Here is a 19,228-nt window from a genome sequence, read left to right on the forward strand (position 1 = left end):
GATCAAACGTGATTGATTGCCTCAGAGTGAGGCTGCCCGGAAGGAAAGAAAGAAGAGCCAAAAAAAAGGAGGGAAGTAACACATTGCTCTTCATGTTCCAGTAATTGCTACCATTGAGAACGGAAATTGAACTGGTCGCATACAAAAGTAGGAGGGAAAATGAACTCAAGAGAAAGAAAATGATACGGAGAAAGGAAAACACTATTAGCGATCGTCTGCTACATTGTGATAAGGAAATCAATGAAATAAAACACTAGACATTGATCACTAGACATTGGTAGAGCGTAGGACAATATCGCTATATTGGCGACAAGGCAATTTTATATTGGCCAGTTTATTCTTTTCTTTTTATATAGGCCTATATCATTTGAAACAAGTCAATTATGAGTATTGATAGATGAAAACTTGCATAGGCTATTCAACATTAGAAACGTTAAGTAGATTTTATAGTATGCAAAAATAAAAACTTTTATTCAAGAACAAGATATGTACGCCCATGTCGCTAACTCGATTTACTTTATACTCATATATATATATATATTCTAAACTTCTAAAGAAAAGTAAATATTTAGATGTTACTGTGTGGTTAAGTTCATCTGATAATTAGCCTACCTCATACCTGTAAGGAGTCAGGGGTTCGAAATGATTACGCCAGATAAAGTAGATAATAGAAATGCGATCATCACACAACTTTCTGTATGTATTTTGGCCGTCATGCCTTTCTACATTGATGTTGCCAGCATTTAACTCATAAGTCTCTTGTCTTTATGAATATTTATATTCTTTATACATATATATTGTACTAGGCCACGCGTTATTAACGCACTCAAATTGATGTCACCACGACAAAAACGTTGGAAATTTAGTTTACTGTGTCAGTTGATTAGTTAGTTTCTACATAAATTTAGTTTACTGTGTCAGTTGATTAGTTAGTTCCTACATAAATTTAGTTTACTGTGTCAGTTGATTAGTTAGTTCCTACATAAATTTAGTTTACTGTGTCAGTTGATTAGTTAGTTCCTACATAAATTTAGTTTACTGTGTCAGTTGATTAGTTAGTTCCTACATAAATTTAGTTTACTGTGTCAGTTGATTAGTTAGTTCCTACATAAATTTAGTTTACAGAGTCATTTGCTCAGTTCCAACATAAACCTTTTATGGGCTATAGGAATTCGAACAGCTGTCGAAGAATTGAGAATGTAGTTAACTCTTCAGTCTAAGACTATCAGAATGTAGCTAATAGGTCACTCTTCAGTCTTAGACTATCAGAATGTAGCTAATAGGTCACTCTTCAGTCTAAGACTATCAGAATGTAGCTAATAGGTCACTCTTCAGTCTAAGACTATCAGAATGTAGCTAATAGGTCACTCTTCAGTCTAAGACTATCAGAATGTAGCTAATAGGTCACTCTTCAGTCTAAGACTATCAGAATGTAGCTAATAGGTCACTCCTTAGTCTTAAACTATCAGAATGTAGCTAATAGGTCACTCTTTAGTCTTAGACTATCAGAATGTAGCTAATAGGTCACTCTTCAGTCTTAGACTATCAGAATGTAGCTAATAGGTCACTCTTCAGTCTTAGACTATGTAGATCGAGAGACCTATAATGATTTATTTCGTTTACTTTAAACAGAATTACTCATTTCGGCGAATGGATTGCAGTAGCCATTTACTACAAACCCATTGGAGTATTTTAATGTTAATGCATGGACGGATTTAAGGCAGGGCAGATGGGGCTACAGCCCGGGGACTCCACAAGAAAGAGAAAAAGAAATAGTAATTTCGACGGCTCAGAAACTTTAAAGTATTTTTTTCTCATTTTCAATGGTAACACTTTAAATCTTACGCCGGGTGGCAACAGTGTCACGTGATGAAGAAGTGTCCGCTTGTAGTTGAAGCATGCTCGGAATATCTAAATACCGGTACAGCTTCGGATTTACGGCAGTGCGTCTACCAAGGGCCTTACCCTCCACAAACTCAAAAATATACTTCTTTTTTTTTTAAACTAAAATATGAAAAAAGATATTTTTTTTAAAAGTGAGATTAAAGTAAAAAAGTACCATATTTCCTTCTTCAAAAATATAGCATGCTTTTAGATATAACTATTTTTAGTCATTAGTAGATCTTTATTAAAGCTTTCGAAAGAATGTAGGGGTCTCAACAAAAATCTTGCTACGGGCTTCACACACTTAAATCCGGCCCTGGTTTAATGTATCAACTTTAAATGTTGTCTACCAGTGATAGTCAGACTTCAAACGGTGCAGGTCACGAATGTCTAATGCTAATACAACATCCACATTTCACAGCTAGATATTAATGCCCGATATTAGAACCAACTTTAAAACAATGTTTCTCTCCCCAGGTTCTGTCCAAGTGTCTTCATCTACCTAATGTGTATAGTTCCCACCATTTGGTTTCTTGAGCTCTACGAACTAGAGAAGAGATTGAACAAAGGGAACTCTACAGTAGAGGAACCCAGGAACCAAACCGAAGCACTGTCTGCCAATTTAGGAGATATTATAGGAGTAAGTTCAATTGTGCTGATCGAAAAGTTGTTTTGTTGTTTTTTCCTTGCAATTTCTTTTTTTTTTAAATTCGTAGTTGTTTTATTAATACAATTAATTGCTGTCACAAATTATTATGGGTGAATCCATACGTAACAAAAGCTAGTGCGTTAATTTGCTTAGTTTTACAAATGGAACATACGTTTTTCAAAGTTCATAGGCTTAAGAAAGAGTGAACATATGCACATTAAACAATATCCGTAACACGGGTTTTTTTTTTTATCAGAGACATTTTGCGTTCCTGTCACTCCGAGGGTGTTATGTTAGATAAGGGTGAGTTAGTTAGAGCTGAATTTATTCCTGGCAACAAGCTCTATGCTACGATGAAGACAGATGTAGCTGATAAAAAATTGAGTGCCAGGATTCGTGATCATTTATTATTCATTAAAAAAAAAGGAAATATTTGTGTAGAATATCAAAATTAGATCATTATGATAATTGTATTACACGTGAAATAAAATCGTTTTGAGTAACTTGTTGATATATTAAATATTTATTAAAAATCCCCAGTATTGATAATATATCAGCTTAGTCCATAGTCCATAGCCCATAGTCGGGTTTGAAGGAATAACTTAAGAAACTAGCACTGATGGTTGTCTGGTGAAATAAATATTTGATTGATGTCTCAATATTTATAACATTTTTTTCTTTTCTATCGTTTACCTTGTTATGTTTTCTTTCCTTGTCTAATTCAATGATTATTGAAAGTAAATTAAAAATAATAATAATCTTTATTATCCATGAGGAAATGTGTGTTACATTAATACTGTTACGAATCTCACTATCCAGGCTCTCTGCAAACTGCACCATACACCACCAACTTAAAGAACTTGACAAATCAGGGCTCCAAAATAACGTATAGGTTAAATGTCCATAAATAACAGCCAATACTGTACAATTGGCAGCACGTAGAACAGTACAAATAGCTCTGCGATAACAAATATCTCTCCGATAACACCGTTCCGCCGTATCAACTCTTGCACTGGCCTCTCCGTCTCGTTCGGGGCTTGCACTGGGTTCAACATTTCGGGACTGACTTCACACACTTGGGCTCGTTGTGTCGGACTCGATCACAGACCAAGATCAAGACGCCGTTCGTCTCAACTGTACTTGACATACTCCGCGCTGAACCGTCGTAATGCTCCGTACAGAACCACACCGTTGAACTGTGCTGTAGTCGACCGTGTTTTGAACTCCTGTCGTGAACCCGCTTTCTGAACCTTGCTGTATTGAGCCCCTTTTCTCGACCGTCTTGACTGCGACACCTCCGCTCTTATATAGGGTCCCTACTGGCCTTCTCGAACCGGACAGAACGCCGCTCGACGTTTCTAGGTGGTCAGATGACTACAACTCTAATGACGCTCCTGAGCTCTGTTCACGACGGCGATCCTTCCCGGACCGCCGTTGATCCTTCCCGAACCGCCGTGTTGACACTCGTCTCGGCTGACCGTCATAACTCGTCACGGTTGACCGCTCGTCTAGCGCTGGCCTGGGGCGATTTTCGTCGGCTGACTACACTCACACCACTACCCCCATCTGTGCCACCACCAGACAAAATCTTTTCAAACAAGCCAAACAAAATCTTTTCAAACAAGCCAAACAAGATTTTTTCAAACAAGCCAAACAAGATCTTTTCAAACAAGCCTAACAAAATCTTTTCAAACAAGCCAAACAAGATCTTTTCAAACAAGCCAAACAAGATCTTTTCAAACAAGCCAAACAAAATCTTTTCAAACAAGCCAAACAAAATCTTTTCAAACAAGCCAAACAAGATCTTTTCAAACAAGCCAAACAAGATCTTTTCAAACAAGCCAAACAAGATCTTTTCAAACAAGCCAAACAAGATCTTTTCAAACAAGCCAAACAAGATCTTTTCAAACAAGCCAAACAAGATCTTTTCAAACAAGCCAAACAAGATCTTTTCAAACAAGCCAAACAAGATCTTTTCAAACAAGCCAAACAAAATCTTTTCAAACAAGCCAAACAAGATCTTTTCAAACAAGCCAAACGAGATCTTTTCATACTAAAACTAAAAATGTTAAAATGTTAAGAATGAAAACAAATTCTCTTTCTTTACTTACTGTTGTCTCAATTGATCCTTTACTAAGTTGATGCCAGGGTTTGACATGCTATAACAAATTAAATTCTCTTTCTTATCTTATCTTATCTTATCTTATCTTATCTTATCTTATATATTACAGACTTACAGTCGTTACTTCGAAAAAGAAAATAATTTCGTCCAACGCATTCCATGTGCCTTTGTAAACATTTATTTTATTAAATTTTAAAATTGTTTTCTTTTCGTTTTAAAATGTTGTCTTTTATCATAAACATTTAGTTCATTGTTGTCTTTTATCGTAAACATTTAGTTCATTGTTGTCTTTTATCATAAACGTTTAGTTCATTGTTGTATTATTTTTCCTCAGTATGATCTGGTCATTGAGATCCCTATCAGCCTGACGTCTGACGAGTGGATACGAACACTGGAGCAGTTGCTGCTGCTGATACTTATTCTGGGACGCTGGTTCCTGCCTAAGGGTAAACTGACCCATGACCAGCTTTCCCAGCTACTGCTCGTCTACATCGGCACTGCTGCGGACATTGTCGAGTTCTTTGAAGCTTTCAAAGAGGAAGCGGTCAGTGATTGTGTATGTCTGTGTGTGTGTGTTTTCATTGTTCTCTAGACATCATTGTGATCCTAGGCAATGTCTCACTTCTCTCACAAAGTTCCAATTCTAGCGGCAGTGACCTTATTGAAGACTTGTTATCCTCTTGGCTACCAAACTCTTAATTATCTTAGAGGTACTTGTAGAGGGAGGCGAGATGGCTGAGTGGTAAAGCACTTGGCTTCTGAACCGGAGGTCCTGGGTTCGAATCCTGGTGAAGAATGGGATTTTTAATTTCGGGATTTTTGGGCGCCTCTGAGTCCACCCAGCTCTGACATTAGTTGGGGAAAAGTAAAGGCGGTTGGTCGTTGTGCTGGCCACATGACACTCTCGTAAACTGTAGGCCACAGAATCAGATGACCTTTACATTATCTGCCCTATAGACCACAAGATCTGAAAAGGGAACTTTACTTACTTGTAGAGGCATTGGTGATGATTAAAGGCAGCAGTTCATGTACGAAGCATTAGCCAACAAATTTAACTTTGGTTAAAGAAAAGAAACTCGACTTGACAAGAATTTTAGTACTAATCACTAGAAGATCATTGTCAAAGTTGAATGTAGTGTTATTTGTTAGCGGCCCCCGAAAGGAAAAAAAAGCCGCTATTAGTTTTGTGTGGTCTGTCTGTCCGTCCGTCCGCCTCTAAGTTTATGTAATAGCTCAAACTCTATGGATAATTTTGTTGAAATGTTATTCTTGATAACTTTAAGCTCTCGTTATTTTTCTTCTTATATTATACTTTGCAGGTCAGATTCAACAAACTTCTGTGTATCGTTATATTGGGCATTTGGTCACTGAGCTTAATCCAGTTCTCTTTGGTACTGACCGCCTCCAGGGTCAGGAGGGACCATACGGGGCTCGTCCCGTCAAACCACGCGGCTGGCGTTGACGGTTGCTGTGACTCGGAGCTCTACGGGATCATGATCTCCATCTTCCTGCAAGATCTTCCCTTCCTGGTGCTTAGGATGCTGCTTATCTTCAAGTATTACGTGGTCAGCTACACCAATATGTTCTTCACCTGCAAGAATACCATCGTCATCATCCTGCTGATGTATCGCCTGGTGGTGGTCCACATCGAGAGGAAGCGGGCAGCCGAAAGCGAAGAGGTGGCCGCATACATGCTGCCCCGCTACTGTTCCTCCCCGGCCATCTTCGAGAACAGCACCAGGCGTAACCCGAAAGGACGCACCATGGACAGCATCTCCCTCAGTACCAGCAACACGCTGAGCACCTGCAGCACAAGGGCCAGCAATAAGTCCTCCAGGACCGTAAGCAAACCTTTTGGTTCTTGCAATAACATTTACGACGTTAGGGCTACGGCGTCGACCAAGAAAAATAACAACTACAACGTCATGAGAACGATGGATGATTTACACTCGCCAGTTTGACCTGTAACTCTTCAGTATGTTGACTAGCAAACTTGTGTAGCAAAGTGAAACTTTTTTTCCAAGGACCTGAGCACGAAGCGCAACTCGCGTTTTGTTAGCTGTTTGGCTGCAAACGTTTACTGGGCTATCCAATGTCTTCATAAGTTGATGTTGAACGCAAGTAACTTGCGATAACCTTATCGCTCGTGGTATAGACATTGGTTCGTTTGTATGCAATTTACCTTGATGTACTCCCCTAGAATACTGAGGTACTCCCCTAGAATACTGAGGTACTCCCCTAGAATACTGAGGTACTCCCCTAGAATACTGAGGTACTCCCCTAGAATACCGAAGTCAGTAATTCTGTTGGATTTAATATGAATAATATTTTTATTGTAATAAATATTTTTTAAAGCCATTTACTTCTGAAAATACAAAGCGTAATAAGCATTGAAAGTGAAGTACATTCTATTCAAGTCCCAGACTTACAAACTTAACATTGGTAATGTGGACATAGTTTGGACATATGATTTATCACATGTTTATCACGTCTCACGCGAGGATGAAGCTATTTGTCTGGTGATAGAATCAATATCTACTTTAATTTCTATTTAATACATCATCAAAAAAAAATAATGCACATTGACATATAAATAGAGAACTTTGAAAATAATAATCCCCCCCCCCCAGTAATGGTCACAATTGAGTTAATATAAAGACGACTTATTTAGTTCGTTCGACTTCCGGTAGAGCATAGGGCCGCAACAATACTTCGCCGTCGGACTCTGTTCTTGACTATTCCCCTCAGTTGGGTCCATGTTCATCCTGCCATCTTTGCTACTCGTTTTATTGATCTCCATAGTTGCTTTGGTCTCCAAGACTTTCTTCCTCTATAGGTTCCATTCTAAATCCCTTGTTCTTCCCATTGCATGGTCAATCCAGCCCAATTTGTGTCTTTTGTTTTCTTGGTCTATTTGTGTTGGCTGGGTGGTTTCCCACAGACTGTAGCTCACTGGCGGATCCAGAACTTTGGAGTGGGGGGGCGATTTTTTTCCAAACACTAACCCTAACGCCCAGTAAACCCTAACCCTATGCATAATCGTGCGTAAAGCATATATATATATATATATATATATATATATATATATATATATATATTCGATATATGAGAATAAAATAAGACTGTTTCTCAATCTTCGGCAAAAAAAAAAAACAGTCTTTCTCTTGCAAGCTTGGGGGTCTGGGAGCGCGCTGTAAGCTTTTTCAGTGGGGTTCGGGGCGAAGCCCCGACGCCCAAAAAGCGTTTTCTTGCATTTTTCTCTGCAGAAACACATTCTTCTGACATCTACAGCTCATTATTTATCAGTGGGGTTCGGGGCGAAGCCCCGACGCCAAAAGCGTTTTCTTACATTTCTCACTGCAGAAACGCATTCTCCTGACATCTACAGCTTATTATTCATCAGTGAGGTTCGGGGCGAAGCCTCGACGCTAAAAGCGTTTTCTGGCATTCTTCACTGCAATAACGCATTCTTGTGCCCTACAGCTCATTATTCATTCTATTATAAAGTGCCTTTTGAATAATGAGAAAAATATTCTAATATGAATTTATAGTCCCTTAATACATTGCAAATAAAACCGATTTGTTCTTTGAAAAGATTAGATACCCCACATATTTAGATTAAGGTTTTGAGGATCGCCGTCGAAAAAACAAATATTCGATTAATAATATTCAATAAAATTCTAGCATACATTGTGAGTTATAGTCCTAAATTTATTTAACTAGAAAAATATGAGATAGAGTAAAGGTTGGAAAAAGTCGACTAGGAAAACATTATCTGGCTTTTGAACTCATCTCAACCGTGACTGTTATATTGAAAAATTTCGTTTAAATTATAACTTTTCCAAAGCAAAGTCTTTCTTAAAATAGTTATGATAAATTCATGTGAAATTACACAAACTCTGTCTGGAAAGGGCAAGGGCGGTAAAATGAAAACTATTAATTCTCGCTCCTTTTTATAATTTCTGCTATTGATTGCATTTTGCATTGAAGAATAGGGGTTGGGCGACTCGATATAAGAATTTACTTTATAGCATATATAAATTATATTAGTGACAGATTTTTTAAATTTTGTAATTTCTTACTATAATACAAAAAGAAAAAGTATTGATTTGTCCGATGGGGGGAAGGGGATTGCATGTATCGCACTTCCGCCTGTTTATATTATATAGATATTCGACTAATTTTGTTCACATACTATGATTTCTCCATAAAGGTAGGACCGCCCCCCCCACTCAAAGGGTTTAAATGGGAAGGGCGGTGGAGGTATTTTCTCTTCCCATTCCAATCGGCCAACAGGTGAACGAAATTATATATGGTTAAAATACCAATAACAAGTTTTAATCATATAGATATTTAATTGATTCTGTTAGCAAACTGTGATTTCTACAAATAAATAGGACCGCCCCCCCACTCGAAAGTTTATGGTTGGGGGGGGGGGGCGGACTGATGCCATCGCCCCCTCCCGAACCTACCAAATCGGCCAAAATACTAGAAGGGTGGGGGGCGAAATAATCTAAAAATTTGTTGAAATATAAATAATTAGTATATATTATTAACATAAGTAATAAATTCGCATACAAATTGTGTGAATTCTATACTATAATTCGTCCGCCCCCAGGGGGGTCGGCCGAGTGGGCATCGCCCCCCCCCCTGGATCCGCCAGTGCTGTAGCTGGAGATTGTGTTTGGCCATCTAACAACCATTATGGGTCGCAAAAATGTGTTAGAGAATGTCTGGAGCTTGTTTGTTACTCTCCAAGACTCTGCGACACATAAAGAAGTGATTATTCTTGAAGATACAAATTTTATTTTGTGTTTTTGACCTCCAGAAGTATACCTAACTTTGTTGATCAGATTTGTTACCTCTCCGTCTACTCCCCCCCCCCCTCTTTGTTTATGATGCATGCAAGGTAAAGTTCTCGGTTTCTGCTAGGTTTTCTCCTTGAAGCTGAATTGGTTTTTCTTGGTTGTTATTTATCGTTATCAACCCAGTCAGTTTTCTTTTTAGTAATTTGTAATCTAGTTTTCTCTTAACCTGTGGTAGTTTTTGTAAAGAAAAAATATGAAGCTATTATTAGAGAAATCTATATCTTCGAGTTGTTTTGTTGAAGTCCACTGAATGCCTATGTTCTCAGATGTTGACCTTCTTATTGTCCAGTCCTTTACCAATAAGAAGATTGATGGGGAAAGAATCAAGCCTTCACTGTAAATGAGTTCGTTCGCTTTCCATTGTGGAGTATTTGGCAACTTGTATATGACTTCTCTGTCCACACTGTCAAACGCCTTTTCGAAGATTACAAAGATGGTGGATTGCCATACTGTGAATGGCTCTCTTAAAATGAGGAGTGAGGCTAAGTGATCTGTGCATGAATTCTGCCTGTTCTTTTTGTAGTTTTTGTCTGTTGCTTCTTTTACCCTATCCAGGAATACGCGAGTCAGAAATTTTAAAAAGTATGATTTTACGCCAGTTACCGCATTGAGATAGATCTCTTTGTTTTTCAGTTTCACTAGCACACTTTCCAGCCTGTTGGGATTATCTCTTGCTCCCAGATATGTAAATGTTAGGACGTATCCCAGTGCCGATGTTGTCCAAACAATAAATTGTCACGTCAGACTTGTGGGAAGAGCTGAAATCTCGATAACAATGTTAATGTAATACTCATGATAAACTTTATTTTTTACTACCGATGCCATTTACGTTATATAAATCAAGTCTATATGAATGTTTATCATGGTGTATTTAATGCTTATTAAGTTAAACGAAAGTAAAATGTAAACCTGTGTTCAATTGATTAACATTAGGCCCGAAGCAGGACGTTTTGGCGCCACCGTTTTGGCGACGCCATTTTGGCCCCGCCGTTTTGGCGCGAAGGTCGTTTTGGAGCGAGCCGTTTTGGCGACGGGACGTTTTGGCGCTAAATACATTATGTACGTTTATTGTATTATTTCTTTTAAAAGAATTATTCATATCTATGTTTTGCATGAGTGTTTGTGTTAAGACATATTTTTCACGTACTAAATGTAAATGTGTGTTTGTTTTTCACATCATTTTCTTTAATAAACATTTTGGCTTGTGTATGTGTGTTTATTAAGAGGCACACTTTTATTTTCAGAAAAGTTTTTTAAGATATTACTTTAAAATAAAAAACAAAAATCAAAAACAAAATGAATCGATGATAGACTAAAAATTGATGCAATTATTTGTTGACATTAACATTGGTTTATTTAATGACTGTATGGTATCTCCAGCTATACATAGCAAATACTTGCTAATAATAAGTAAAAATATAATTCATGTACCATATTACACTAATGTGAAATAAACAAAAATCTTTTGGAAAGAAATCCAAAAAATGTCATCCAGTGCGATTAGCAGAACTCACATATAGCATGTCATTACCATTCAGGAATCTGACTTATTATAGGCCTATATTCATGAAATAAGCAAAACCTTTATAATTAAAAAAAAGCAAAACAATTCGCTGAACGGTGTTAGAATTCATACTATACATATAATATTATGGTAGAGTGAAATTAACATTGTTATAAAAGCTACGTGCTTATTAAATAATCGTCAAATAATATCTCGCGCCAAAACGTCCCGTCGAAAAAACGGCTCGCGCCAAAACGTCCCGTCGCCAAAACGGCGGCGCCAAAACGTCACGTACCGATTAGGCCTATACGGAAAACGTACGAATGAAAAATAAGGATGCGTTTGTACTGCGTGTCATGGAACTAAGTGCCTGTGTTTATGGCGGTTGAGAGTTAAGTGTTGACTAGTTTGTTAATGCTATTGTTTGATTGATAATGAAACGATTTTCATTCCCCATTTGTTTTCATGTAAACTTGAAATACGAAACTCTGGCTGCTAGATATTAGGCTACTGAACACAGCCATAATGAGTGGCCGCGGTAGATTTAACTAGCATATCCAGTACGTACAAATGGTTTATGGGGCTTAACTGTTCAAAGATAACCCCTTTAATTAATCACATCTCCAAAGCGGATGCGCTAAAACAACGTCTGACGAACCGAGGAATAATACAATGAACCCGCTGTCAGAATGATTGAAAGAAGTCAAAGAGAAAGGTGGAGAGAAACACTTTCTCTTAAAAACCAGAGGACAAAAGGAAAAGTATAGTCACAGCGAAGCCAGCCTCCATTACACAGGAATCTACAGCTGTATCGGCTACCAGACAGTCTTGCATCTGCACATCGCATATTTGCCAGGGAATTCCTGGCACTTCGGAAAGTGGCCGGCTAAAGTGGTATAAACTCATTTAATTTCAGGTATATAGGCGATTGGTCATATGCATCGGCCAATTCGCGAAACAGTCACGCTTCGGGTTTCGGACGTAAAATGTACATTCTTAGACCACTACAAATGTTACAACTCCATGTCCTTATGAAAAAGTCAAATTTTAGATTAGAGAATAATCTGTGATTTAATAAAACAAATATTTCGTTGTCTCTATATTCACTTTAGTGTTGGCTAGAATTTCCCAATTAGCTGCTCAAAGTTTTGTTTAGTGTCATTTTGCTGCTAAATGTGGCAATTCATGATGATTTGAAATGTTTCACAAGTTTTATGGAGAATTTCATACGTGGCGGAAGAACTATATCCGGTGTACTACTAAAAGGAAGTGATGCTAAGCTATGTGATTTTGTAAAATAATATTTGATGACCTGTATGCACTTTTTAGCCCTGCTGAATTAAATTTGTCTAAGCTTCTCCGTGGCACAATTCATTATGGAGAAAGTATTGGACTTTCACTCTATGAACTTATTTAAAAACAAATAGGAAACTAACTAGCAGTGATACAGAAGATTCGATACGAAGATCAACTGTTACGCATTTATAGTTAAAATTATATCTCAAATCTTTTGTATTCAGTTGGCAAAGATTACTTTTCATGTGTGTCAATACATTGTTACATGTAATATTTACTTCCCTTACACACAGAAAACTATTTATAACTTTTCTTTTGTGTAATGTTTTTGTGAATAAATATTTCATTTGCAATAAAGCAACTAAAGAATAGTCTACATTTCTGACTAAAAAAAACAACATTACATATATAATTTTCTAAGCTAATCTTTTGAAAATCCACATATTTTTTCTCATTTAACATAAAAAAAGTAAACGGATTACTGAGCTGTAAGTCTTCTGCAGGCTGTGGTGGATTGTTGTAGCAACTGGATTTGCCTCATTTGAATTTAATGGGGGCGTTTAAAGAGGGAATGACTGTTTAGTTTTGTATAAAGAGTAGGCACAGTATCTACACAGGGGTAGGTGTATGGTGCTTATTCTGTTAGGGTGAAAAAGTAAAGGTGTGGGTCTTGTTCATATTTGGAAGATTGGAGATAGCTCTTTGTGGGGGAAGACATTGATGCTGTCCAGTTTGTTTGGTCCTTCACTCTAATTTTTGGATTTTGTAGAATATAGATAAGAGATAAATGACAAACATTCTTTTCATATGTGGAATAATTGTCTGTAAATGTTTATTATAGACATGATAACTGAACATAAAAGAAAGTCTTATAAAAAGAACTCCATTATAGTAATGATAATTTTATTATATACCTAAACAGTGTTAATTTATACAATTTGGCTGTGCGTGTCTAAAAGATAATAAATCCACCAACATTGAAAAACATTCATTTATAAAACTAATATGATATATATGCATATATATTTTCAAAGTGATTAACATAGATTCTAATATTGTTAATTCAATTTTACTGAATAACAATTTAATTCAGCATCCAAATAGATGTGATAATTTATAATACTTAGAATTTTGCAGTCCATTTAATGACAGAATCACTTTGAAATGAAAGAAAAAAAATCTGCAAAATAAGACTAGACAGAAATATTTTATGTGGAATTATCATGAACTTTTGAACATTTATTTTATACCTATAGACTGCAAGAGCTATCTATTGTATATAAATTGTCAATGTTGATTATAAGTTACCTATATAAGGCTGTACAACTTATATAATTGAATACAACAAATATGTCAATAAATTAAATAGGCCTATAGAAGAATTGATATTTTATAGTAAGAAGGATGAAATAATTAAATTCTAATAATGAATTGAAATGGAATGTACTGTAAATATAGTTAAAGCTTTATGGTTTGGATCACTTGGAAATCAGAATCAAAGCAAGATGATTTGTTTCTTTATCACAGACGTTACGTCTAGGCAGGAAATAAAAACAGTACCATGAACACATAGCCAAATTGTGCACAGGAAAAAAAAACAACATGTATCAGTGCTGCACTTAAAAACTTCACAGTTTGTATAACAAAAATTTCTCAAAAGGCAGAATTTGTATAATGGTAGCAAAAACAATAAAGTTGTACATTTGGTGACTGCAAAATAACAGATAAAACTTGTACTATAAAGAGAGATAATATGTATGCTTAAAGTTTAAATTTATGAATTAAAAGAAGAAATAAATGTAATTATTTTCTCCCAGAAATCAATGAATACAAATTGAAAAACAAGTTGTTTTCTACATCTACCATATATCACAAAGTACTGTAAAGCATGAGATCATTAAGTATTACAACAACACAGTCAAACACTAACAAAACATGTACAAGTGTACTTTCATATCAAGCACTAACAAAACATGTACAAGTGTACTTTCATATCAAGCACTAACAAAACATGTACAAGTGTACTTTCATATCAAGCATTAACAAAACATGTACAAGTGTACTTTCATATCAAGCATTAACAAAACATGTACTACTCTACTTTCATACCCAAACACAAATATTTGCTCAAACACACAATAAATTAATCCTTTTCACTAATGCCAAAATCCTTTAACTAAAAAATTTTTAAACCTATTTGTAGCTTAGTTTGCACTTATTATCAATGTTATTTTGCTCCTATAGTTTTATCTTTTAAAGAGACTTAATGGAATGTAGTGGTAGTAATAAGTCCATTTTTTTTAACAGAAACACTAAATCTTATTATTGAAATTGTGAAGAGCTGAAGTGATCAACCCAGATAACTCTTTTATAGAGCATCTCATTTGAAATAGAATTCTGCAACATATGGTCTGATAACATTGGAAATACTTTGGCAAGTGTGAAAATATCATTCTGTTTACTAAATAACTGATGTATCATGGATACATAATAATCATAACATGTCATATGTTTACAAAAAAATCTTTATAGTTCATATACAAAAAATAATTTTGAAATGTAACTAGCTACTACATTGAATGTCATTAAAAACACATAAAATGTTCTAAGTTTTATATAGCTAGCAAAACATAAAGAATATTTGATATCTTGATGTGGTATCAGACATGTCATTATGAAGCTTATCTCATTATTCAACAGCCTGAAAAGAAACATACAAAAAAGAATTTAGCTAAAAGATAAGATGTGTCGATTATAATATCTCAATAAGTGACAATAAGCCACCAGTAGGCTTCCAGCATCAAGAGATGTTGCTTCATTTCCAAGTTAATTAAAAGGTATATGAGGTTCCCAGGCTTATGGTGCAGTGCTACATGCCCAGGTTCTAGTAACTGTTCTAAGCTAGACAGTTTATGACTATCTAATGTGATTCCATATGCACAACTTCCTTTCAAATTGCATTTTGCTATTAGTAGTTTTCAACATTTTACACAGTACCTATTTATTTACGTGGCTCTGTTGAATGCTTCATATCAATACCTTTATTTTAATGATGTTATTTTTCAAGTTAAAAAAAAAGTTTTTTCAACCTAGGGGTGTGATGGATTTGTCTTTGTGTGTACTTTATTTGCTCATTTAGAGCAGGATTGGTTAGTAGTTTTCTAAATTATTGTATTCACATATGTTATAGAGTTCCCTATTAAATAATAAAATCTTAAAAAATAATCTGAGTTGTGCTGAATCAGAGTAGCTTATGAACCAGTGACTAGTGAAACTGTTATGATCAGGCTATAAAGTCAACAAAATTCTCAAACAGATTTGGATTGGTCATATGCATGAATAATTGATAGCTTTCATTCCTGTTTATATTTACTATTGAGTTATCAATCACATAGTTCTTAACAAAATCAATTGGAAGATCTTATCAGGCAAGAACAGCTATGTACATGTCAACCTGGCCTTATTTCTCAGTAATCTTAAGCCACATAGCAGTCCTATATAATTATATGCAATTTGATCACTCTACTGCTATCTGGAAAACTAGTAACAAAAAAACAAACCATCTATCATGATGACATTGATCATCTTTTTGTCTTTCTCTTTCAGTATAAGAAAAATATTCATAGTATTAAGTGGTAAATATAAGCATTATACATTCTACAGTAGGACCTTAGTAGAAGAAGAGGAAAATCAAAAATTAAAAGAGTACACAAAAGCCTTTAACAGAAGCTATTTATTTTTTTTACAAAAATAGAAATAAATTCATACACTTATAAATAAATGGAACAGCAGGCAGGGCAGTAGAGAAAGACCAACATTGTTTTTAACTAATACATTTCTGAAAATTCTGCTATTCCTTATGTTTTGTATACTTTCCAAATTTAAACTATGAGTTGTTTCAAAAACGCCTTATTTTATGAGTCTTTCTTTCATCTGAGATTATAATAGCTTGTAAAGGTTACAGAAAACTTTCAAAAACCAATATCATAAGAGGGAGCAAACAATCTGGCATTAAAATGTTTTTAATGATGTCTCATCTGTTGATAATTTGTTGGATTTGTTCTAGTGCATTGATTCCATGCTTGCATGAAACTAGAAACAATATTGTATAAAGTAATCCTCTCTAACTATGTAGGTACAAGGTATTCCATTTCAATTTGACTGAGAAGAATGTCAATGGGAAAAGAGCAAAATTGTTGGTGAAGCATTCTACACAGGGACCTAAGTAGTTGAAATGCCATTTTTATGATCAATAACATTGTTTTTTCTAACTGCAGTGTTGTGAAGAATTTATTTTCAGTCTGAAAATTTGAATTATCCTCTTTAAAAGTTATGGTTTATTGTAATTATAGATTTTAAAAATTAAAGCTATTAACACCTTTTGAATATTAGTTTCCTAAAATGTGGTCAATTCAGTTAAATTAGGAAACTTTAAAAAATGGAGTGAATATTAAGTAAAAAATATAAGCATTTGACAATAATCATTGTTTTAATCACATGCCCTGCTGACATTATTCAAAATGCATTCTTTCTTCAACACCAACAGCTAAAACCAATGTTTACATGATCTCTAGTTATTAAACCAAAGCTCATTGTGTTACTACAAACTACTGGTGATATTTTCTAAAAAATGTCAGATATTTTTGGAATTGTATAATTTAAAAATGGAAATAATGATTTAAATGTATGAAACTCACCATGGATAAAATTTTCTTTTCTCTTTCAAACAATTCTTTTTCTGTTTCACATAAATTCTCCTTCAACACTCTTATCTCATAGTTTTTACGTTTCATCAAATCTTTCTGTTGTCTTGCTTTTACTACACTCTTTAAAACATTAATTTAAAATGGTAAGTTTTAATAGGACAATATTTTATTTTAAAAGTCTCTGTTTTCAATACTAAACTGTAAACTAAAACAAGCATTGCACTGACTAGTTGATCTCAAACTCAACTAAAATATTTAATGATCATGGCATATGATATTAGTTTTAATAAAAATAGTGATTTTACCTTAGGATCTTGAATGGGACAATGGTGACCTCTGGTATGGTTTTGAAGATGTGCTCTCTCATTCTCTAAATGGAATGTCTGGGAAGAAATATAAAGAAAATGTAACAGACATTGAGGGTATTAAAATGGTGCAATTCTCTTCTTACTGACAAGTTTGAGGCTAAAAAAAAAAATGGGAAGACAGCGTATGAAGTGTTTTGGCTTAAGATTACAAAATGAATGGAACAAAGCAATTGGACACAATAGTACTCTCAACTATTTGTCAGGGGAGGTAAGACTAAACATTTCTTTCCGATTGATAGACATCAAGTTTCTGACCAAAATTAAACTTTGTTAATCAAATGTCAGACTTTAACTTTTATGTAGCTTACATTTAACAAATATGTTTTAAAAATCTACATTGGAATCAATTTAAAGCCCTTAATAATGATACAACGACCTTTTATTTCCTAAGAGGAACAGAATTAAAGATTTCTGGTTAGAGTGATACGAATATACACACAAGTAGCTGATAACTTAAGCATAATTAGAATTTGGAAAATATTTTAATACTAATTTCTAACAATAGTAAAAACTCCTTTTAACAAATATAATTTCAAATTAGACAAATATACAATCACTTCAAATTAAACAGATACACAATCACTTCAAATCACACAAATATACAATCACTTCAAATTAGACACATATACAATCACTTCAAATTAGACACCTATACAATCACTTCAAATTAGACACATATACAATCACTTCAAATTAGACACATATACAATCACTTCAAATTAGACACATATACAATCACTTCAAATTAGACACATATACAATCACTTCAAATTAGACAAATATACAATCACTTCAAATTAGACACATATACAATCACTTCAAATTATACACATATACAATCACTTCAAATTAGACACATATACAATCACTTCAAATTAGACACATATACAATCACTTCAAATTAGACACATATACAATCACTTCAAATTAGACACATATACAATCACTTCAAATTAGACACATATACAATCACTTCAAATTAGACACATATACAATCACTTCAAATTAGACACATATACAATCACTTCAAATTAGACACATATACAATCGATTTTAAAATTCTTAAGAACAACTTTTTACAACTTGCTACACAATGTAAAACAAAATTCAACTGTAAAAATTCAAACCTGAACTTTCAGCCTCACGTCCTTTTGTATTTCATCATTTACCCTAAAAGTTTCTTATCTATTGACCCAACCCATTGGAGCTACAAACTATTTCTCAACATACATACATTTCATAAACACACTAGCCTATATGGAGAGGCTACCGAAGGATCCTTGGTATCAGATTTAAAGACTGCATTACAAAGAGATTAGAGACAGGGTTACTACAGCGATTGGACCCCACAATGACCTGGAAACTATTGTAAAAAAAGAAAAAAACTAAAATTCTATGGCCATATTAAAAGGTCTCTATTGCTTACAAATACCTTCCTTCAGGGAACAGTACGAGAAAAAAGAAGAAGAGGCAGACAGAGAAAGTGATGGGAAGACAACATAAGGAATGGAGAAAGACGGTCAACAAATCTTGTGTGTTACCCCATCGATCCAACAATCACTCAATCTTTTTCCTAATTAATACTAAGACATTTATATATTAAAGTTACTCAAGGGATACAAGAGTGAATGTCAATTTACTATAACAAGGAAGACATAAAATTTATGATACTGGTCAGAACAAAAATTTACCTTTCTTTGTTTAATGGCAGAGTTTAACCTTTTCTCTTGATTCAATCTATCTCTTGTCCTGCTTAGAGATTCACGTAAATATTCAGATTCTTCACTTCTGCTTCTAATGTCATTCTACAATACAAAAATGAATATTTTTT

At 34.7% G+C, this 19,228-nt stretch overlaps 2 protein-coding genes across 3 annotated transcripts in view; one reads left to right on the forward strand and one right to left on the reverse strand.

Moving 5' to 3' along the window:
* The window catches only part of LOC106053363 (transmembrane protein 26-like), a 226,343-nt gene extending 218,632 nt beyond the window's left edge, over positions 1-7,711 (forward strand). Inside the window, exons 4-6 of the mRNA XM_056008257.1 lie at positions 2,362-2,524; positions 4,990-5,199; positions 5,975-7,711. Of these exons, the coding sequence (XP_055864232.1) occupies positions 2,362-2,524; positions 4,990-5,199; positions 5,975-6,616 (1,015 nt within the window). The 3' untranslated portion in view covers positions 6,617-7,711. The remainder of the gene's footprint in view (positions 1-2,361; positions 2,525-4,989; positions 5,200-5,974) is intronic.
* A 6,652-nt stretch (positions 7,712-14,363) lies between these two features.
* The window catches only part of LOC106053361 (forkhead-associated domain-containing protein 1-like), a 44,431-nt gene continuing 39,566 nt past the window's right edge, over positions 14,364-19,228 (reverse strand). For both annotated transcript variants that reach the window (XM_056007378.1, XM_056007379.1), the window contains 4 exons: positions 19,089-19,202; positions 17,335-17,412; positions 17,021-17,149; positions 14,364-15,024 (listed from right to left, as the gene is read on the reverse strand). In XM_056007378.1, coding sequence (XP_055863353.1) covers positions 15,013-15,024; positions 17,021-17,149; positions 17,335-17,412; positions 19,089-19,202 — 333 coding nt within the window. In that variant the 3' untranslated portion in view covers positions 14,364-15,012. The remainder of the gene's footprint in view (positions 15,025-17,020; positions 17,150-17,334; positions 17,413-19,088; positions 19,203-19,228) is intronic.

The sequence above is a fragment of the Biomphalaria glabrata genome, chromosome 13, assembly GCF_947242115.1.
Source record: "Biomphalaria glabrata chromosome 13, xgBioGlab47.1, whole genome shotgun sequence".
Classification (NCBI taxonomy): Eukaryota; Metazoa; Mollusca; class Gastropoda; family Planorbidae; genus Biomphalaria; species Biomphalaria glabrata.